Source organism: Oncorhynchus keta, chromosome 2 (assembly GCF_023373465.1).
Source record: "Oncorhynchus keta strain PuntledgeMale-10-30-2019 chromosome 2, Oket_V2, whole genome shotgun sequence".
Taxonomy (NCBI): domain Eukaryota; kingdom Metazoa; phylum Chordata; class Actinopteri; order Salmoniformes; family Salmonidae; genus Oncorhynchus; species Oncorhynchus keta.
This window is the reverse complement of record NC_068422.1, coordinates 69,223,113-69,246,521: the sequence shown is the minus strand read 5'-3', so window position 1 is coordinate 69,246,521 and position 23,409 is coordinate 69,223,113. Positions and strand designations below refer to the sequence as shown.

Below are 23,409 nucleotides of genomic sequence, written 5' to 3'. Positions count from 1 at the left end.
TGCTGCAATACATGAGTCTTAAATGAAGCGGGATGCTTTTCCAGTTCTTCAGCTCCTCACTGCTCTTTTTTCTTCTTTGCTTTTTGCTACGCGACCATCAAGGATTGATTCGTTGGGATTCAACAGGCCCCGTTCACGTGAACAGTACACACAACTGCTTTTTAAAAATCATTACATCAACCTTCAGGCTTCAGAGTAAAACAAGACACATCTGTCTTGTCTTTATCTTTTCACTGCAACTCTGCATCGAGATTTAAGGAATTATTACTTTATAAAGTAACGGTATTTCAGGTATTATGGTTAAACTTTGCAATTGATCTGCGGTTCACATGCGTGCCGAACCTTGGGGGGGGTGATCCGTAAGAATCACGGATCAACTACGGTCCGTTACACCACTAGTGAAAGCTATGATCCCTTATTGATGTCACCTATTAAATCCACTTCAGTCAGTGTAGTTGAAGGGGAAAAGTCGGGTTGAAGAAGGAATTTTAAGCCTTGAGACAATTGAGACATGGATTGTGTATGTGTGCCAATAAGAGGTGAATAGGAAAGACAAAATATTAATATCCCTTTGAGCATGGTGTAGTTATTAATTACACTTTGGAATTGTGTATCAATACACCCAGTCACTACAAAGATACAGGCGTCCTTCCTAACTCAATTGTCGGAGAGGAAGGAAACTGCTCATGGATTTCATCATGAGTCCTGATTTTTAAACAGTTACAAAGTTTAATGGTTGTGATATGAGAAAACTGATGATGGATCAACAACATTGTAGTTACTCCACAATACTAACCTAAAGGCCGGAGTTTAAAGAAGGAAGCCTGTACAGAATAAAAAATGTTCCAAAGCATGCATCCTGTTTGCAACAAGACACTTAAGTAATACTGCAAAAAATGTGTCCAAGAAGTTTACTTTTTGTCCTGAGTACAAAGCATTATGTTTGGGGCACTGAGTACTACTCTCATATTTTCAAGCATGGTTGTGGCTGCATCATTTTATGGGTATGCTTGTAATCATTAAGGACTAGGGAGTTTTTTAGGATAAAAATAAATGAAATAGAGCTAAGCACAGGCAAAATCCTAGATGAAAACCTTGTTCAGACACTGGGAGACTAATTCACCTTTCAGTAGGGCAATAACCTAAAACACAAGGCCAAATCTACACAGAAATTGCTTACCAAGATGACATTGAATGTTCCTGAGTGGCCTAGTTACAGTTTTTACTTAAATCAACTTGAAAAGGACTGTCTAGTAAAGATCAACAATCAACTTGACAGAGCTTGAAGAATAAAAAATAAAAAAAGGGCAAATATTGTATAATCCTGGGGCCTCATTTATCAATAATGCATAAAAACTATTCAAAAATTCAACTTACGAGCTTCATACACACACACTGCGAGGAGATAATCATTGATAAATACCAGTTGTTCTCAGCCTCCATGCTTGTGCACGACCGTGGCTATTTGCATCTCAAAACACCCCTATTTAACCTTATGTGGTCAAAATCAACCCTTTAAAGCCTGTGGGGAATATACAAAGTACCATGAAATACAACCCCCAAAAAGCTATGAAAAACATAGAGGTGCTAGTGTCAGAGGTTGACACTGAGCGAGAGGTTGGCTCACTGCACCTGCATTGTGATAGTCTCAGAGGTCCGTTAAAAGCGCAGAGAGCATCATGAAGAACAAGGAACACACCAGGCAGGTCCGAGATACTGTTGTGAAGAAGTTTAACGCCGGATTTGGATACAAAAAGATTTCCCAGTTTTAAAAATCCCAAGGATCACTGTGCAAGCGATAATATTGAAATGGAAGGAGTATCAGACCACTGCAAATCTACCAAGACTTGGCCGTCCCTCTAAACTTTCAGCTCATACAAGGAGAAGACTGATCAGAGATGAGGCCCATGATCACTCTGGATGAACTGCAGAGCTCTACAGCTGAGGTGGGAGACACTGTCCATAGGAAAACAATCAGTCGTATATTGCACAAATCTGGCCTTTATGGAAGAGTGGCAAGAAGAAAGCCATTTCTTAAAGATATCCATAAAAAGTGTTGTTTAGAGTTTGCCACAAGCCACCTGGGAGACACACCAAACATGTGGAAGAAGGTGCTCTGGTCAGATGAAACCAAAATTGAACTTTTTGGCAACAATGCAAAAAATTATGTTTGGCGTAAAAGCAACACAGCTCATCACCCTGAACACACCATCCCCACTGTCAAACATGGTGGTGGCAGCATCATGGTTTGGGCCTGCTTTTCTTCAGCAGGGACAGGGAAGATGGTTAAAATTGATGGGAAGATGGATGGAGCCAAATACAGGACCATTCTGGAAGAAAACCTGATGGAGTCTGCAAAAGACCTGAGACTGGGACGGAGATTTGTCTTCCAACAAGACAATGATCCAAAACATAAAGCAAAATCTACAATGGAATGGTTCAAAAATAAACATATCCAGGTGTTAGAATGGCCAAGTCAAAGTCCAGACCTGAATCCAATCGAGAATCTGTGGAAAAAACTGAAAACTGCTGTTCACAAATGCTCCCCATCCAACCTCACTGAGCTCGAGCTGTTTTGCAAGGAGGAATGGGAAAAAATGTCAGTCTCTCGATGTGCAAAACTGATAGAGGCATACCCCAAGCGACTTACAGCTGTAATCGCAGCAAAAGGTGGCGCTACAAAGTATTGACTTAAGGGGGCTGAATAATTTTGCACGCCCAATTTTTCAGTTTTTGATTTGTTAAAAAAGTTTGAAATATCCCAAAAATGTTGTTCCACTTCATGATTGTGTCCCACCTGTTGTTGATTCTTCACAAAAAAATACAGTTCTATATCTTTATGTTTGAAGCCTGAAATGTGGCAAAAGGTCGCAAAGTTCAAGGGGGCCGAATACTTTCGCAAGGCACTGTACTTCAAATGAGTAGGCAACACTCACCAATAAGCCATCCATGCGATGGTGTATGGAAATTGTTTGGTACAGTTTGTTTTGCTGATGATTGCATCCAAAACATTGGCTCATCGAGGGACCTGAGATTCCGATTGGCTCCCACTGAAAAAACAGAGGGTGGATAGCACTTTGATGTGCACCGGAATGGCATGTGTTTGCATTTCTAAAGCAGGTATTAAATCTTCCCAAAAATCCTATTTGATTGGTTTTGGGAAAAAATCCAATCCGTACTTTCTGCAAAAAAGTCCCACCTGTCTCTAAAAACGCATTCTCTGTGAAATGCTGTGTGTGCCAAATCTTCCAACAGATCAAGGTCAGCCATCTCTCATTCCATTTCCCATTATCTCAGTCTTTTATAGTATTTCAACAATTGTTTCACTTTCACATTTGCCTTTAATTGAACAAATTACTGTACTTTATATGGAATATTATTTTAACAAGTGCAATGATGTGGTCATTATGTGATAGGCCTATGCTCCCTTACCAAGCAAAAAGGCAGTAACTGCTCATTTGGTCGAAGATGAGTTAATGTAATTTTTGCTATATTAAATACATTCTTAATCATGTGGATAAGTATCCTGCCTCTATTGTATTGTGTTTTGGAGAAAATGGAGGTCATGTTAGTAGTAACTGCATAAAGTTACTGTGAAACCAAGGTAAATAAAAGCCATTTTTCTCAGTTCCACGCTATGAGCAGTTTCTGCCTTTTCGCTTGGTAGGGCAGTATAGCCTGTCAAGATGTGTTGCATGCATTCACAATTGAAATACAATGAAATAGAAAAATTAGCAATCGAAAGGGTTTCAAACTTTCCTGTAAATTTCAGGAAATTTTCAGGAAGTTTTTCATGGGAAGTTAAGCCCTGGAATTTTGGGAATTTTGCTTAAATTCATCATAAAGGTTAGCTTATAACAGTGAACCTCTTTTGTGGGATACATATAAGGCAATTCTAGGTCTTGTGGCATATTTTGGTTAAACTATCCTCAATTCAATGGAATTGCAACCCTCTACATGCACAGTGCATTCTTCCATCACATGTGGAGTGCAGTGCACTCTTCCATCACATGTACAGCTGATTCTCAAGATCTTGCACACTACTACACTGTCTGAGCCAAGGACTACATGCTTTCTGGTAAGTTTTGATCACAATACTGGGTGGGGTGAATATATTTTATATGAAATACATTATTTTTTAAAAACTAGTAAATAGTAGCCTAAAGAAAAGTGTTTATTTTTTTAACTTGTTAACAATTTCTGCTAGTAAGCTTTTGCTACCATGTAGGTTTTAGCTTGCTTGAGCCTGCTAACTGAGGAGTGTTAATTCACCTGTTTCCATACATGTCTAATTTTAAAACATTTATCTTACAAAGGAGTTGTTTAATCTAACTGCTTAACTATTTATCTAAATGGAATTGTATTTGTTGTTTAATTTTTAATCATTTTTTCCTCATCTTTACAGGACAATGCCACGGGCACTATCTGATGTGTGGAGACATTTCCTTCTAATGTAGAAGGAAAAGCTGTGTACATTTGCAAATACTATGCCAAATCATATGTGAAGAATGCAACAAAGATTCAGAATAATCTGGCAAAGTGCATAAAGTTCCCTCAGCGCTCACAACAAGCAACCTCTGACAAGTCCTTCTACTTCTATTAGAGGTGAAAATAATGAATCAGACACCTTATCGATAGCAACAGCTCATGGTCCTCCTGGAATCAGAAGTGTTTTTGATGCAATGGAGGAATGTAGTCAGAGAAATGCTGATGAATGTCTTGCTCAAGCTGTGTATGCAACTGGTTCACCTCTGATGCTCACAGGCAATGTGTATTGGAAGAGATTACTGAATGTTCTTCGCCCAGCATACACCCCTCCAACCAGACATGCTTTATCCACTCATTTGTTGGATGCAGAGTTCATCATAGTTCAAGTGAAGGTAAAGCAAATCATAAAGAAAGCAGACTGTATTGCAATCATCTCTGATTGGTGGTCGAATGTTCATGGGCAAGGAATAATTAACTACATCATCTCCACCCCTCAACCAGTATTCTAGAAGAGCACAGACACAAGGGACAACAGACACACCGGTCTCTACATTGCAGATGAGCTGTAGGCAATCATCAATCACCTTGGACCACAGAAGGTATTTGCATTGGTGACAGACAATGCTGCGAACATAAAGGCTGCTTGGTCTAAAGTGGAGGAGTCCTACCCTCACATTACACCCATTGGCTGTGCTGCTCATGCATTGAATCTTCTCCTCAAGGACATCTTGGCACTGAAAACAATGGATACACTCTACAAGAGAGCCAAGGAAATGGTTAGGTATGTGAAGGGTCATCAAGTTATAGCAGCAATCTACCTCACCAAGCAAAGTGAGAAGATTAAGAGCACCACATTGAAGCTGCCCAGTAACACCCGTTGGGGTGGTGTTGTCATGTTTGACAGTCTCCTGGAGGGGAAGGAGTCTCTCCAAGAAATGCCCATATCACAGTCTGCCGATATGGACAGTCCCATCAAGAGGATTATCCTGGATGATGTATTTTGGGAGAGAGTGGTAAGCAGCATGAAACCTATAGCAGTAGCCATTGCTCGGATTGAGGGAGACAATGCCATCCTGTCTGATGTTCAGACTCTGCTTGCAGATGTAAGAGAAGACATCTGTACTGCCCTGCCCACTTCACCGTTGCTCCAATCAGAGGAAACTGCAGTTCTGAAATAGATCAAAAAGAGTGAAGACTTCTGCCTGAAGCCCATACACGCCACAGTGTACATGTTGGACCCCAAGTATGCTGACAAGAGCATCCTGTCTAGTGCAGAGATCAACAAGGCCTATGGTGTCATCACTACCGTGTCTCGCCACCTTGGCCTGGATCTGGACAAGGTTCTTGGCAGTCTGGCGAAGTACACTTCCAAGCAAGGGCTTTGGGATGGAGATGCAATTTTGCAGTCGTGCCAACATATCTCATATCTGAGGCTCTTTCCCCTGTTGCCTCTATCATCCTCCAAATCCCATCATCTTTAGCCACCTCAGAGCGCAACTGGTCCTTGTTTGGGAACACACACACCAAAGCACGCAACTGGCTGACCAATACAAGGGTTGAAAGATTGGTGGCCACTGGGGAACTTTGAGGCTTTTTGAGCCTGACAACGAGCAGTATATTTTTCTCATTCACTAGGCTACTCTTGAAAAGCAATTAACTTATTCCATTATTTGGCACTGTGCATACGCATAGTCATGTACATTTACGCACACTCTCAAGTAAACGTTCATATTGATAAATCTCACACTTCACGTGGAAATGATCCAACGTATGTTATACGTACAAACTTGTGCCCACAATTAATTGATAAATGAGGCCCAAGGTGTGCAAAGCTCTTAGAGACTTACCCAGAAAGACTCACAACTATAATCGTCTCCAAAGGTGCTTTTACAAAGTATTGACTCGGGTGTGAGTACTTATGTAAATTTGATTTTTCTGTATTCAATTTTCAATAAATTAGCAAACATTTCTAAAAATATATTTTCACTTTGTCATTATGGGGTATTGTGTGTAGATGGGTGAGAAACAAATATATTGAAACCATTTTGAATTCAGGCTGTAACACGACATAATGTGGAATAAGTCAAGGGGTATGAATACTTTCTGAAGGCACTGTATTCTTGTCATATTCACCAGTAAACTCAAAAGTTACTTCAACTTCAACCAGTGAATGCTAGAGATGAAAATGCATATTTGTAAAGGGTATGCAGTAGGTTGATAACGATATCACCAAAGTATGTTGTCTCAGACATGTCAAACAACATTCCCAGCTAATGAGAAAACAGTAATTTAAGAGAATGAACCAGATTTAAGAAGGCAACTCTAGGTCTAATTTGAATGGGTGCCAACAGCAGATTTTGTGGGATTTTTACATCCGTACCCCAGTACGATCCACGTGGCCCAGTGAATGTCACTCCGTGAGGGACTATAAGATCCCAAAAGATTATGACAATAAATGCCTCTTGATAATCAGATTTTCTCTGCGCTGTGTAGGTTTATTGTTAGCATATTATATGCTAATTGAGGGTGAAATTGATTGTAGCTACACTCCTGATTCTGATTGCATAAACAACTTTTTACAGATTTACTTTGTTATCAACTCATTTTTTACTTGTATTTGTATATAGAAGAGAAATGGAAGACCATTACAGGGATGCGCAGACACACCTGTCTACCCAGGATGCTATACTTCAGCAGCTCAAAGAGGCCTGTCTATCTCAGCAGGAAGCCCAGGTTAAAGTAAGTATCCTGCACCTCCACTCAGCTCCATTCACTGTTTGAAACAACATCAGAGGAACTGGCCGTTACTGCAAGGAGCGGTAGACTACTGACTCCTACTAGTTGTGTATTATGGAGACCGAGTTAATACCCACTATTCATGCTGTCAGATTGACCGAAGAAAGGCCAATTATATTTTCCACCAAATTTGACATGGATGTACCCCATCTCTCATTTTGTGTGTGTGTGTGTGTGTCTTCTACTTGACTGCACTGGACCCCTCTCGGAGCACAGTACGTATCCCAGACCTCTCACGCTTGACGAACCAGAGACAAAAAGTGCCAGGGGGTGAACACGTCCACTGGCTGCATTTTGCATGCACCACCTACCAGAGTAGAGTGGTTGGATACCCACACACACACACACACAAACACACATACACGCATCTCTAATTAGTGTGGGCCTGAAACACACACCACCCCTGGGGGAACCCGGCACTCTGTTATGTTAACTACTGCATGCAATCTCCACTAAAGTAGTGTAAGCAGAAAGTTGAATTATTCACAACAGGGGGGTCGGGTAATTAAGAGTGTCTTGTACTTCCTTCATAATTCATTGGCATTAAAGGCCTGGTGTGTTTTTTTTTGTGGTAAACAGATCTGGCACATGATGTGGCGAGAGATTAGGCAACATGACGGTTGTGCCCAGATTGGTCATGTTCTCTCATTTAGCCTTTCGGGCAGCTGGGGGGGACAGAGGGTGGTGTGGAAGGAGTGGATGGGATGGTGGTTAGGGTTAGTCTGCTTCACCTGGTCTTGTAATTTACCCCTCCTCCACATCTGTCCTAACTCCCACCCCCCATTGCCATGTCATGAGAGGACCTATGCCATAACTTGGTCACCACCTGTATTTAAAATGGATTACATTTGGATTTTTTTTGGACTGGCCTACACACATAATACCCCATAATGTCAAAGTGGAATTATGTATTTCGAAATATAAAAACATTTATAAAAAGTGAAAATCTGAAATGTCTTGAGTCAGTAAGTTGTTCAGGAGTAAAAATGTGCTTAACAAGTCCCATAATAAGTTGCATGGACTGTTCACTAATAGAGTTTAACATGATTTTTGAATGACTACCTCACCTCTGTACCCCACATATAGAAAGTATTATGTTTGGGGGCAAGTCCAATACAACACATTACCAATACAACATGGTACCACATATTTTCAAGCATAATGGTGGCTGTATCATGTTATGGGTATGCTTGTAATCATTATTTAAGGACTGGGGAGTTTTTCAGGATAAAAAAATAAATGGAATGGAGCTAAGCACAGCAAAATCCTAGAGGAAAACCTGGTTCAGTCTGCTTTCCACCAGACGCTGGGTCCTTCTGTAGCTCAGTTGGTAGAGCATGGCGCTTGTAACGCCAGGGTAGTGGGTTCGATTCCCGGGACCACCCATACGTAGAATGTATGCACACATGACTGTAAGTCGCTTTGGATAAAAGCGTCTGCTAAATGGCATATATTATTAATTCACCTTCCAGCAGGACAATAACCTAAAATTGTCAAATCTACAATGTAGTGGCTCACCAAGAAGACCGTTAATGTTCCTGAGTGGCCGAGTTACAGCTTTGACTTAAATCTTAAATCTACTTGAAAATCTACAGCAAGACCTGAAAATGGTTGTCTACCAATGGTCAATAACCATTTTGAAAAGAATAATAGGCAGATGTTGCACATTCCAGATGTGGAAAGTTCTTAGAGACTTACCCAGAAAGACTCACAGCTGTAATCGCTGTCAAAGGTGCTTCTACAAAGTATTGACTCAGAGGTGTGAATTCTAATGTAAATTAGATATTTCTGTATTTAATTTTCAATACATTTGGAAACATTTCTAAAAACTTGTTTTCACTTTGTCATTATGAGGTATTGTCTGTAGATGGATGAAAAAAAAACCATCTCAATTCAGGCTGTAACACAACAACATGTGGAATAAGTCAAGGGGTATGAATACTTTCTGAAGGCACTGTATTATGTTGAGTACAGTCTCTGAACATATTGTCAATATAATGTTCTGAGAAGGTTACAAGCCAACCTTGCATTATTTCCATTGTACAACGTATCGAATAGACTTCAGTTAGATGATACGTGAGCCTGTTTTATTCGAATAGACAAGGCTGAGAAGTATTCATATAAATGATCCTCATATTACATTTAAGTCATTTAGCAGACGCTCTTATCCAGAGCGACTTACAAATTGGTGCATTCACCTTATGACATCCAGTGGAACAGCCACTTTACAATAGTGCATCTAAATCTTTTAAGGGGGGGTGAGAAGGATTACTTTATCCTATCCTAGGTATTCCTTAAAGAGGTGGGGTTTCAGGTGTCTCCGGAAGGTGGTGATTGACTCCGCTGTCCTGGCGTCGTGAGGGAGTTTGTTCCACCATTGGGGGGCCAGAGCAGCGAACAGTTTTGACTGGGCTGAGCGGGAACTGTACTTCCTCAGTGGTAGGGAGGCGAGCAGGCCAGAGGTGGATGAACGCAGTGCCCTTGTTTGGGTGTAGGGCCTGATCAGAGCCTGGAGGTACTGAGGTGCCGTTCCCCTCACAGCCTTCACAGCTCCGTAGGCAAGCACCATGGTCTTATTGCATAACTTCTAGTGATTAGACCATGATGGTGTTTGTTATAGATTTTGCAAAAGGGTCCTGGTAATTTGGATAAAAGTCTTAATTGGCGTGTGATAGATTGACTGGGCTCAGAGTTTAGACGGAAGGCGGCAGACGATGGCAAGGCTTTAGAGAGGCTATTGATTGTACATACTTACAAACGCTCCCACCCAAACTAAGAGGAGGGCTTAAAAGTGCAAGGCAAATTAGTCACGACTTGTCAATCATTTACACTAAGATGTATGCTGAGGGATTGGCTGCTTCAACTCCAGACTGCTCCTTTTAATGGAAAAGAGAAAAGGCTGAATTCAGAGGAATCTTTATAGATCTGTCTTTTTACTACAACCCCCTCCGTTCAGAGACAAATGGGATTAGCTCAACTAATTGAACTTTTTAAATGACTCTGGATCTGAGCACTATGTCATCAGTATCTAAGTGGTTATTGTACCAGAATGAGGTAAGGGACATTCTGTGTTGTGGGATTCTTCAACCGTACATCACACATACCATGTAATATGCTCGGCTGTGGTTAGAACTAGTGAGAAACTGCCCTTTTGGAGAAGCTCAGAGAACTATCAATAACAGTACATTCATTAATGCACACACACATTTGTACATTTCTCTGTGTAACTGCTTATGTCTACTGGAGAGACGAGCAGAGAGCTGCAGTACGTGGGAGCTCTCAGCGCTCTGATTCCATCTGTCAGGTTCCTGAACCGCCGGCCCACTCCAGCCCACCAGGCCGACCCCTCCACCACACAGCCCACTGCTCTATACAACACAAGAAGTCATCCCAGAGCTGTTTAAAAGGTCAGCAGGACTACACTACAGCCAGCCTTAACATTTGAGTGGCCGAGGTAAATATCTCAGAGTGGTTGACATGGGCCAAGTCCTCGTGCACTACTTCAACGAGCAATGTGAATGGGAGATACGCTGGGTCGCTTCCTCCGGGTGAACTCCTATTCACTGGGTCTTCTTTTAACAGGGCTTTACCGAAGCTGTATAGACCTTTTAGGTTATTATTAGTCTCTCACTACAGACTACCATTCATTTTCTCTGACAGCATCCTATTTTGATATGCAGATATATGCTGGCTGGTCAAATTGCTAGTTATGTTTATATGGAGGTGGACAACCTTGAGAGGTTTGTGTGTACGTGCGTTTGTGCATATAGTTAAATGATTCATCTGGTGTGGGTGTATTGTGTTGTGACCTCATGGACAGGAGGGCACCATGGTGGGTCATCTGGGCCCTGCCGCTTGCCAGTCCCTTCCCCTCCTTCCCCCCTCCGCCTCTCCAGCCCGCTCCCTCTGGCCACCGCCTTGTGTGCAGCGTGCTCTGGCGGATAAAGGCGCTCGTTAAAGGCCATAACTTATCTCACGTTTGAAGCTAATGGGAGCAATACTGGCCGCAGTGAAAAATAAATGACATTTCTCCCCCCCCCCCTCTCTCCCTGCCCTCCTAACCTGCAGCGTAATATAGCAGCGGTGAGGGTATGCATTACAGATCTGAGGCCTTAGAATTTATCTGTGCTGCACTACGCTGACTGATGCATTTGAAAATAATGTACTGGAGCCGGAGCATAACAGGGACCCCGTAACTAATGGAGAGCTCTCGCCCCGTGGCCGCCACTGTATATCATTCAGCTGTACTACCTCATCAAGCCCCGGCCCTGCACACAATCCTCTGCAGGCAGGCAGACAGACAGGCAGGCAAGGCTCCCAGACCAGCAGCTCACTGGCTACAGCAGCAGAGGACCAGCAATATATCCCCTTTCCGTCCTTCCTTCTTTCTCTCTTTTTAATTGTCATTCTCTCTCATGATGCCCTCTTACTAATTAATACATAAGCCTACCTTCATAATGTGCTGTCGTTGCTCTCTGTGAACGAGGAACCGTAATAACCGTTCAGATTGATGCGTCAAAGTCTACTCTGAAGGCCATCATTGTGTTTCCTTCATAATAACTGAGACATTTTGAGGCCTAGTTACCGAGTCATTTTCATTTGACCAATCAGATATCAGAGCGTAAGACATACTGTATCTGCGGCATTAAAACAAATGTAACATTTTTGTCACCTGCGCTAGTTCAGTGAAATGTAACCTTTATTTAATTAGGCAAGTCAGTTAAGAACAAATTCCTATTTACAATGACGGCCTACTGGGGAATAGTGGGTTAACTGCCTTGTTCAGGGGCAGAACGACAGATTTTTACCTTGTCAGCTCAGGGATTAGAGCCAGCAACCTTTCAGTTACTAGCCCAACGCTTTAACCACTAGGCTACCTGCTATTATAGTATTTTAAAATAAAAAAGTAAAGTAGAACAAAAACACATGAAATATAAATAAGAAGATCACGAGAAAGTAAGTAAGCTATATACAGAGTCAGTTCCAGGGTTAGTGCCAATACCATATTTACAATTTGCAGGGATCCAGGAGTGGTAGGTTTAGATATGTATAGGGGTAAGGTGACTAGGCAACAGGATATATGTACAATGTACAGTGGCAAGGGTTGTTCTCTATAATGGTTGAAAATGCAAAAACATTTGAAACATTAGTGGAGTGGGCCAGATCAGAGTAGATAAACAGGAATATCACTTTTTAAGCATAATATAACTGCTTGATCATTTATCTTTTAGGCCTCCTATTTCCTCTCTTTTATTTAATGGTGTTTATGTTTAATAGCTGTATCAGACAGCAGCCACTCACTGCCCTTTTCCAGCCAAATCAAGGTAAAGAAAGAGGGAAAGGCCAAATGAATTCCATCCAGCGAGAGGTCAGAGAGACAGACAGAGAGTACATAGCAATGCCTTTTCCCCAGTAGGCAGTGGGAGATACGATGCTAATAAGATCATAAGAGAAGAGGAGAGGCCGCACCCCCGGGTCGACCATAAAGAGTTTCAGTATATATTTTTTAAAGAAAACACCCTGAAAAAATGATGATGTCTGCTTTGAAATGCATTAATAATTGGGGGTGGACTGTTTTGTTCTAGGATAGGAAATAGGATTGAAATTCCCTTGTCTTGGGGAGGGCAGGCGTGGGCATGAGGGGGGTGGTGGTGGGGAGTTGGGGATATAGAGAGATTTAAAGGAAAGGCAGAGGGTGGAATGTGAAGTGTGTTGGTGTGAATGAGGTTGAGGAGGCCTCTTCCTCCCTGCTCTCCTTCCATCTTGCTTTCCATCCAGGTGTACAGGGCAGGGGGAAGAGAAGACAGGAAGAGGCTCTCATTATTGCTGGTTTTTGTTTTCTCTTATTGTAATGCTCTGGATGGTGGTGGGTGTTTGAACCCTCTGCATGTCTCCCATGTTCCTCCCTCCGTGATAACACCTGTTCTCTAAAAAAGATGCCTCTGACTCACTCACGGGAAGAGAGGAAGGAATATGAGGAATATTTGAACAAATAACATATATCTTAGAGCATGATGAAAAAGACTTGAAAGCTTTGTCTTTCTCTCCCCTTCTATCCTAATTGGAAATTCATTGAATACCTAATGAAATGAAAACGGAAGGATGTGTGCTGTTTTTCTCCCTTTCTTATATAATACATCAGAACATTTTGGTGCTGTGCCAAGTTTGTAATACAGTAGAATCCTTATTATTAAAGTGTAATATAATTATAATACTTTGTAATTGGAAAATGCATTGCGGTGTATAATGAAGTGCCGTCTCAAGCAGATTCCCCGCCCCATTGATGTATGAAGGTCAGACGTCAGCATTCCCGTTGCCTCATCTCTCTGTATATACATATAGGCAACGGCTCTGGGCTGTTCCATACTGAAGACCCGGCCCACTGTCTAAAATAGGGGAAATACCTGTTTGTCATCACAAATACTTAATTCACTTCAATTAATTTTAGTAACTCGGCTGTGATCTTGGTAAGGTATTACTAATTAGATTTCCTTATTGGATTTTTTTATTTGGTTTCGCTCCTAATCAATGCATTTTTATTCACTTTCATTACATTTTGGCACACTGTCAAGCATTATGATTATGATCCAGATATCTGTAGGACTAGTACTTTATATGGAGACAGATGGCCTAGGTCCCTATAGTTGGTTGGTTGGATTGACTGAGTGATTGATGTAAATAATAGATTGGCTCATCCATCCTCCAGTAGTTGTGAGGATCCAGGGAGAGAGCTCCAGGGCTTGGCCTTGTGTCGATGTCACTGAGAGGCAGGCAGGCAGGACGCCCGGACAGACTGGGATTTCATTGTGACTGAGCATGTGCGGCTGGCTGGTGGTTTCAGTGTTGTGTCAGGCTAAGGCAGGCGGGTGGCCAGCCCAGGGGAAGTGGTTGATCAGGTTGGTCAGACCTATTTCTGACTGACTTCCTATGTGAGGGGAGATGGGCCGTGTGAGGTGGGTAGGTACTGTAGGCAGAGCAGCAGATCAGAACTGAGCCACTGACCAGGACAGAGAAGGTGACCCTGGGGAGGGAGTATAGGTACTGTAGGCAGAGCAGCAGATCAGAACTGAGCCACTGACTAGGACAGAGAAGGTGACCCTGGGGAGGGAGTATAGGTACTGTAGGCAGAGCAGCAGATCAGAACTGAGCCACTGACCAGGACAGAGAAGGTGACCCTGGGGAGGGAGTATAGGTACTCTAGGCAGAGCAGCAGATCAGAACTGTGACCAGGACAGAGCCCTGGGGAGGGAGTATAGGTACAGAGAGCAGCAGATCAGAACTGAGCCACTGACCAGGACAGAGAAGGTGACCCTGGGGAGGGAGTATAGGTACTCTAGGCAGAGCAGCAGATAGAACTGAGCCACTGACCAGGCAGAGCCCTGGGGAGCAGATCAGAACTGAGCCACTGACCAGGACAGAGAAGGTGACCCTGGGGAGGGAGTATAGGTACTGTAGGCAGAGCAGCAGATCAGAACTGAGCCACTGACAGGACAGAGAAGGTGACCCTGGGGAGGGAGTAGGTACTGTAGGCAGAGCAGCAGATCAGAACTGAGCCACTGACTAGGACAGAGAAGGTGACCCTGGGGAGGGAGTATAGGTACTGTAGGCAGAGCAGCAGATCAGAACTGAGCCACTGACCAGGACAGAGAAGGTGACCCTGGGGAGGGAGTATAGGTACTGTAGGCAGAGCAGAGAGCCACTGACCAGGACAGAGAATGCAGCAGATCAGAACTGAGCCACTGACTAGGACAGAGACCCTGGGGAGGACCCTGGGGAGCAGCAGATCAGAACTGAGCCACTGACTAGGACAGAGAAGGTGACCCTGGGGAGGGAGTATAGGTACTGTAGGCAGAGCAGCAGATCAGAACTGAGCCACTGACCAGGACAGAGAAGGTGACCCTGGGGAGGGAGTATAGGTACTGTAGGCAGAGCAGCAGATCAGAACTGAGCCACTGACCAGGACAGAGAAGGTGACCCTGGGGAGGGAGTATAGGTACTGTAGGCAGAGCAGCAGATCAGAACTGAGCCACTGACCAGGACAGAGAAGGTGACCCTGGGGAGGGAGTATAGGTACTGTAGGCAGAGCAGCAGGTCAGAACTGAGCCACTGACCAGTCAGTCCACCTAGAGGGAGATGGAGCTTCTCGTAAGCCCATCGTCACTCTGTGTTTGACTCTGTCTGGGCACAGGCCTGGTTCTGTTTCAACCCCACACTGAAACCTCTTCAGCAGCAGCCCAATGGTTGAACTTCAGTTAGTATGGCTCTAAAGCACTCTTCACTGGGCTGACAACCTGGCACTCTCACTAAGCAAACAGTAGATGGGCTCTGCTCTACTCTTCTCTTCCCTGACTGAATAGTCCTCTCTCATGGCAGTGTGATCCAGCCAGCCAGGCCCACCTAAAGCGCTGTAATGGCTGTGTGAAAAGGGAAGGGTTTTAAACGGTGGAGAGCTCTGAAGAGGCCGACGGTCGGACAGATATCACCTAACAGCCTGCCGTTAAAAGGTTGACTGTGCCGTGCTGGAATGGAGGTGTCCTATAGTCGGCCCAATTTCAGCTAATCCACCACGCCTGATTGTTTGCTGAAGTGCACATTTGGGGTGGACATTCATTAGTCCTCCACTGGAGGTTTATACCATGATGTCCTTTATTTTGGTATTTTTCAACTGTTTATTTTTATTTTTTTGTGTGTTTTTTTTTTTTTACATGGGCTATCATTTATAATTTCCCCAAGCTACTGAATCTCATCTACTCTGGCTTAATTTAGACCGTCCTCCCAACATCAGAGTGCATATGCTATTTTTTGGGGACGCTTGCAAATAACATGGAGCATCTCAATGTGAAAGCATTATCCAAATTGCAATTGGTAAATGTTGCGCTAGATTTATTTTGGTACCCCATCTGCAACAGCCTCAGTACCCAGACACAGTCTCTGTCTGCCCCCCCCCCCCGGCCTGTGCTTTGATGTGGGTTATCAGTGAGCCCCATCCTCCCAGCCCCTCCATGTCAGCACCTTTTGATGTAGCCTATGTGCACTTCCAAATATAATTTTTAATAAGGAGTCATTATCATTTAGATTTCTTGCTGAATGAGAAGAGTGACCTCTGGTATTTATCTGGTGAGGGGGTCATGGTGATGATGTGTGTATGGTGCTGTGGTAGTGGCAGACAGACAGACAGATATGGCTCATTGACATTAAGCCAAAATGCTTACTATGTGCATTCTGGAAAGATTGGGTGGAAGCTACTTATATGGGGAGCTGTATACGGTAGCAGTCATTCACATCTCTTATGTGTCTGGTAATCAGAATATCTTCTCTAGCAGTTCCCTGAGCAAGTCAGTTTGGGTCTAAGCACTCTGGTCTGCATACTAGTAGTTAAATAAATCAGTAGTTATTTAGAACTTACTGTAGATGTTGGAGATGTGTGTGTGTACGGACGTGTGTAGTGGTGCGTAGACTTCTTTAATTCTATGTTTTGTATTTCTTTGGTTTTGGCTGAGTGTGGTTCCCAATCAGAGGCAGCTGTCTATCGTTGTCTCTGATTGGGAATCATACTTAGGTAGCCTGTTTTCCCACCTATGTTGTGGGATCTTGTTTTTTGTTAGCTCTGTGAAGCCTACAGAACGTGACGTTCATTATTCTTTTGTTGTTTTGTTTGGTGTTCTGAGAAAATAAAGAATCATGAACACGTACCACGCTGCACCTTGGTCTACTTCTTCAGACGAACGTTACAGTTGGACTGTGTAAGGCAGGGGGGGTAGCAGCTGCGCCCTCACACACAACAAGACTCCTCTAATTTGGCAGAGCTCACCATGGACTCCCTCCACCTCGTTGAAGGAGAGTCTCAAGAACTAATATCATCCTGTTTTTATCAGGCAGTGAGCGAGCGGAGAGAAGTCCCAGGGCCCTGACAGGACAAAGAGCCTCTCCACACGCCTCCCTCTTTAATATCTTTCTGCGGACCAGAACGCAATTAGCATGTTAATGAAGGGATCTGAAACCTCTAAAGATCAAGACAATAGGAGTCCTTTCTGGGCGCCTGAAGATAACAAATAACCTTTAATGGAAATTACCAGATGATATGTACAGTGTTTATCGTGTGAAATACTCATTTTTAAGAGTAATCTACGAAACGCTGGCGTTTATCTTTTTCTTTATGCTTTTGAGCCCCATGCCTGCCTCTAGCTTATTTTGGTTAATTACATTGAGCACATTTTATGCTTGTCTCTTTTAAAAACGTATTGCGGTTATCTGCGTATTCTCCCTGCCCTACTTGATGTTGGTGCATGCTGGCTAAACTGCGAGAGGATCATTTAGGAGCCCTGGTGCTGCAGCTTTGTCACAGCGGTGAGAGATCAAAGAGACCCCTAATGCTCAGATTCAGGAAGAAGAATACCAAATCACACTGGTCTCCTGGGCAGGCCTGGTGTTGGTAGCATTGGGTCAAACTCAAGATAATGAGGAGTGTGTTACAGCCCCTTTAAACCCACACAGATGTTCACACATGTCCATGATGCAGTGGGAACCTGCTGGACTGGGCTGATCCTGTGTAGGTGTAGAGGGTTACTATTAGTACAGGTGGTAATGTAATAATATATGCCATTTAGCAGACGCTTTTATGCAAAGTGACATAGTCATGCGCAAAGACATTTTACATATGGGTGGTCCTGGGAATCGAACCCACCATTTTGGTGTTGCAAGCATCATGCTCTACCAACTGAGCTTCAGAGATGGTAGATGCAACAACAAGGCATTGATGCAACGGTTCGATGTGAACAAATAAATGGGTTGAAAGGCAACCTCTGGCAGAGGGCAGGTAGAGGAGTGTCCTCCTCCCTATCTCCTCTCCTCTCCTCCCCATCTCCTCTCCTCCTCCCCATCTCTCCTCCCCATCTCTCCTCCTCCCCATCTCCTCTCCTCCTCCCTATCTCTCCTCCCCATCTCATCTCCTCCTCCTCCCCATCTCATCTCCTCCTCCCCATCTCCTCTCCTCCTCCCTATCTCTTCCTCCTCCCTATCTCCTCCTCCCCATTTCCTTTCCTCCTCCCTATCTCCTCTCCTCCTCCCTATCTCTTCCTCCTCCCCATCTCATCTCCTCCCCATCTCCTCCCCATCTCCCCATCTCCTCTCCTCCCCATCTCTTCCTCTCCCTATCTCTTCCTCCTCCCTATCTCTTCCTCCTCCCTATCTCCTCCTCCTCCCTATCTCTCCTCCCCATCTCATCTCCTCCTCCTCCCCATCTCATCTCCTCCTCCCCCCATCTCCTCTCCTCCTCCCTCCCCATCTCTTCCTCCTCCCCATCCCTATCTCCTCCTCCTCCCCATCTCCTTTCCTCCTCCCTATCTCTTCCTCCTCCCTATCTCTTCCTCTCTCTCTTCTTCTCCCTATCTCTTCTCCTCCCTATCTCTCCTCCTCCTCCCCATCTCCTCTCCTCCTCCCCATCTCCTCCCCATCTCCTCTCCTTCTCCCCATCTCCTCTCCTTCTCCCCATCTCCTCCCTCCTCCCCATCTCTTCCTCCTCCCTATCTCTTCTTCTCCCCATCTCCTATCTCCCTATCTCTTCCTCCTCCCTATCTTCCTTCTCCCTATCTCTTCCTTCTCCCTATCTCTTCTCTCCTCTCCTCCCCATCTCCTCTCCTCCTCCCTCCTCCCCATCTCCTCCTCCCCCATCTCCTCTCCTCCTCCCCATCTCCTCCTCCCCATCTCATCTCCTCCCTCCCCCCATCTCCTCTCCTCCCCATCTCCTATCTCCCCATCTCCTCCCTCCTCCCCATCTCCTCCCTTCTCCCCATCTCCTCCCTACCCCCATCTCCTCTCCTCCTCCCCATCTCCTCTCCTCTTACCCATCTCCTCTCCTCCTCCCTATCTCTCTCCTTCTCCCCCATCTCCTCTCTTCTCCCCATCTCCTCTCCTTCTCCCCATCTCCTCTCCTCCTCCCTATCTCTTCCTCCTCCCTATCTCTTCTCTCCCTATCTCTCTCCCTATCTCCTCCTCCCCCCATCTCATCTCCCTATCTCTCCTCCCCATCTCCTCCCCTCCTCCCCATCTCATCTCCTCCTCCTCCCCCCCATCTCATCTCCTCCTCCCCATCCCCATCTCCTCTCTTCCTCCCCATCTCCTTTCCTCCTCCCTATCTCTTCCTCCTCCCTATCTCTTCCTTCTCCCTATCTCTCCCTCCCTATCTCCTCCTCCTCCCCATCTCCTCTCCTCCTCCCCATCTCCTCTCCTCCTCCCCATCTCCTCTCCTCCTCCCCATCTCTTCCTTCTCCCCATCTCCTCTCCTCCCCATCTCCTCCCCATCTCCTCTCCTCCTCCCCATCTCCTCTCCTCTTCCCCATCTCCTCTCCTCCTCCCCATCTCCTCTCTTCCTCCCCATCTCCTTTCCTCCTCCCTATCTCTTCCTCCTCCCTCTCTTCCTTCTCCCTATCTCTTCCTCCTCCCTATCTCCTCTCCTCCCCATCTCCTCCTCCTCCCCATCTCCTCTCCTCCTCCCCATCTCCTCCCTCCTCCCCATCTCCCTCCTCCTCCCCATCTCCTCTCCTCCTCCCCATCTCCTCCCTCCTCCCCATCTCCTCTCCTCCTCCCCATCTCCTCTCCTCCTCCCCATCTCCTCTCCTCCTCCCCATCTCCTCTCCTCCTCCCCATCTCCTCTCCTCCTCCCCATCTCCTCTCCTCCTCCCCATCTCCTCTCCTCTTACCCATCTCTCCCTCCCCATCTCCTCTCCTCCTCCCCATCTCCTCCTCCTCCCCATCTCCTCTCCTCCTCCCCATCTCCTCTCCTCCTCCCCATCTCCTCTCCTCTTACCCATCTCCTCTCCTCCTCCCTATCTCCTCTGTCTCTTCCTGTCTCTTACTACTAGCTCAGTGTTTTCCTCTTTATTCTCTGTCAATCCCATGCCAGTTGTATGGATTTCTAGTATCTGTGCATGGACATGATTGTGTGTATGACTCTGTGGTTATAAGAAATAACATTTAACCTTAGGTAACCTTGTTCATATCAATCAGGGTATATAATGTAGTTATTATACAAAATGTACATTGTATGCGTGATTGAGAGAGGGGTTTCTACACCCACATTTCCATGGAACTGAATTCTTCAGATACCTTCCCAGTTTAGCCCTGGCAGGTAAGACCTCACACAGATGTCAGGCGAGGTAAAGCTGGCCCTGTAATATTGCTAGAAGGCGGGAATAAAACGGTGTGAATTATCTGTCAAAGCATCAGCCCAGTGAGCTGTGTGGCCAGTTCATTAAACTGCTGACAGTACCATTAATATTAGTGTGCCTTTAAAACCTCAGCATCAAATCAGAACCACCCAGGGAGATGTGAGGTGGTTCAGCTTTTAGAGGGGAGTGATCTGAATTGTAATGGGCTGTAGGAGGATAGGTGGTGGTGGTCTATAATAACGTCTTGTTTAAAAACTATTTTTGGAAATGGGAATTATATGGCACTGCTTTGCATTATAGAAAGCAAACCTTAGAAAACTGGTGAGATGGACATCTCATGAGATACCGGAATTAATGTTTATCATCATGCCAAGCATTAGGCTAAAATGTCCCTGATGCATAACTTCTTGCCTAATTATGATATTGAAGAAAACAACTACTGGAATTTCCATCACATTTAGACAGTGTGCATTTGGTGGTTGCCACATAATATTTCTTCTGTGATACAAATGTCCAGTAAACTAAAAGATGATATCCTCGTATTGTGTGCATTCTCTTGCAGTAACCTGCACCAAAAGATAGCCTATTCTTGTGTTTGCTTTTCATATTCGATGCGAGAACTTACCAGCATACTTTTAGGACATGGAGATGACCATGCACTTTTCGTGTGAAAAACAGGACGCATATGTGTTGCTTTGATGTCAGCCATAAAACTTATTTTTCTTTTTTAAAGGATGAATACTTGATATAGATATACTAGATATACACAGAGTGGTGTGACAGTTGTTGAGAGCCCTCACCGTCGCTGTCCACGCATTTACCATGTATCCTCCCACCACTCTGTCTACCAGAGTAGCTTTTTCTTCTCCTCAGAGGAGGGAGAGATGCCTCTTGTTCTCTTTACGACAGATTTTTAATACGGTTCCTCTCCGACTACATTTGTAGAGAGCAAATGCTTTGATGAAATATGGGACAAACAATACACATCATGTTTTTCATCTGTATTAGTATAGCCTTGAAATGGACTCTATAACATATCATTTATCTGATATAGTCCTCTACTTGCTTTTGGACTGTCTAAAAAAAACTGCACATTGCTTTCAAAAGTATCTTGGTGAATTTACATGAAATAAAAAAGGTATGCCATTAATTTGATAAGCAACTGAGGTGTATATAATATGGACATCCAGGGAAAATTAAATCGTAATTATATTCGCTGCTGCTTACCATGCTGTGTCAACTGGCTGGTAATAAGGAACAGGACATGCATTTTATCTGTGTAACATTGTTTGATTACATTGTATCTTCTGCCACAAAAATGTAATCTTGTACCTGAAATTGGCACATCTACTTTGAGATGTGCCTCTCTTTATATGTGCCTCTCTTGATAGTTCGACATGTGAGTGCAAACTGTATTGTATTTGGTGTTTTACTGTAATAGACGACTTTGATGTTCAGTTGCTTCTGGAGACATTCAATAGGCTTTGTGTTTTAGTTTAGTGCTGCAGACTTCCAATAATATTAAAATGAATCCCTGTTTCTTTCCTTCTTTGAAATAATATCTTTCTGACATGTTCAGACATGTTCAGACAAAAATAATAGTGGAATCTTTGCTTTCACCTAACCTACTGTGTGAAATTGGTGATGACCTCAAGGAAATCTGGATAGATGGAAGGAAAGAAGGAGGAAAGGGAGGAGGTAAACATATATCAAATTAGGCCTGTGTTTACAGTGCCTTGCGAAAGTATTCGGCCCCCTTGAACTTTGCGACCTTTTGCCACATTTCAGGCTTCAAACATAAAGATATAAAACTGTATTTTTTTGTGAAGAATCAACAACAAGTGGAACGACATTTATTGGATATTTCAAACTTTTTTAACAAATCAAAAACTGAAAAATTGGGCGTGCAAAAATTATTCAGCCCCCTTAAGTTAATACTTTGTAGCGCCACCTTTTGCTGCGATTACAGGTGTAAGTCGCTTGGGGTATGTCTCTATCAGTTTTGCACATCGAGAGACTGACATTTTTTCCCATTCCTCCTTGCAAAACAGCTCGAGCTCAGTGAGGTTGGATGGAGAGCATTTGTGAACAGCAGTTTTCAGTTCTTTCCACAGATTCTCGATTGGATTCAGGTCTGGACTTTGACTTGGCCATTCTAACACCTGGATATGTTTATTTTTGAACCATTCCATTGTAGATTTTGCTTTATGTTTTGGATCATTGTCTTGTTGGAAGACAAATCTCCGTCCCAGTCTCAGGTCTTTTGCAGACTCCATCAGGTTTTCTTCCAGAATGTAACGCCTCCTCTTCTTCCGAAGAAGAGAGGCGAAACGGATCAGAGGACCAATACGCGGCGTGGTAATTTTCCATGGTACTTTTTAATGATATAAGGTACACATGAACAAAACTAACAAAACAAGAAAACGTGAAAACTCAAATTACAGTCCTATCTGGTGCACACACAGAGACAGGAAACAATCACCCACAAACACACAGTGAAACCCACGCCACCTAAGTATGATTCTCAATCAGAGACAACTAATGACACCTGCCTCTGATTGAGAACCATACTAGGCCGAAACATAGAAATTCCCAAAACCTAGACAAACAAACATAGACTGCCCACCCAACTCACGCCTGACCATACTAACTAAACACAAAACACAGAAAATAAAGGTCAGAACGTGACAGTACCCCCCCCCAAAGGTGCGGACTCCCGGCCGCAAAACCTTGACCTATAGGGGAGGGTCTGGGTGGGCGTCTGTCCGCGGTGGCGGTTCTGGCGCGGGACGCGGACCCCACTTCACCCTTGTCTTTGTCCGCCTCATTTTCCGCCTCCGTGGCTTTCTCACCATGGCAACCCCTCTCAATGACCCCACTGGACAGAGGGGCAGCTCGGGACAGAGGGGCAGGGGCTCTGGACAGAGGGACAGGGGCTCTGGACAGAGGGACAGGGGCT

General features: G+C 44.3%; 1 protein-coding gene across 8 annotated transcripts in view; it reads left to right on the top strand.

Annotated features, from left to right (window-relative positions):
- Positions 1 to 23,409, top strand: part of LOC118359337 (centrosome-associated protein CEP250-like) — a 216,902-nt gene that overhangs the window by 54,319 nt on the left and 139,174 nt on the right. For all 8 annotated transcript variants that reach the window (XM_052481654.1, XM_052481617.1, XM_052481645.1 and 5 more), the window contains exon 5: positions 7,116 to 7,227. In XM_052481654.1, coding sequence (XP_052337614.1) covers positions 7,116 to 7,227 — 112 coding nt within the window. The remainder of the gene's footprint in view (positions 1 to 7,115; positions 7,228 to 23,409) is intronic.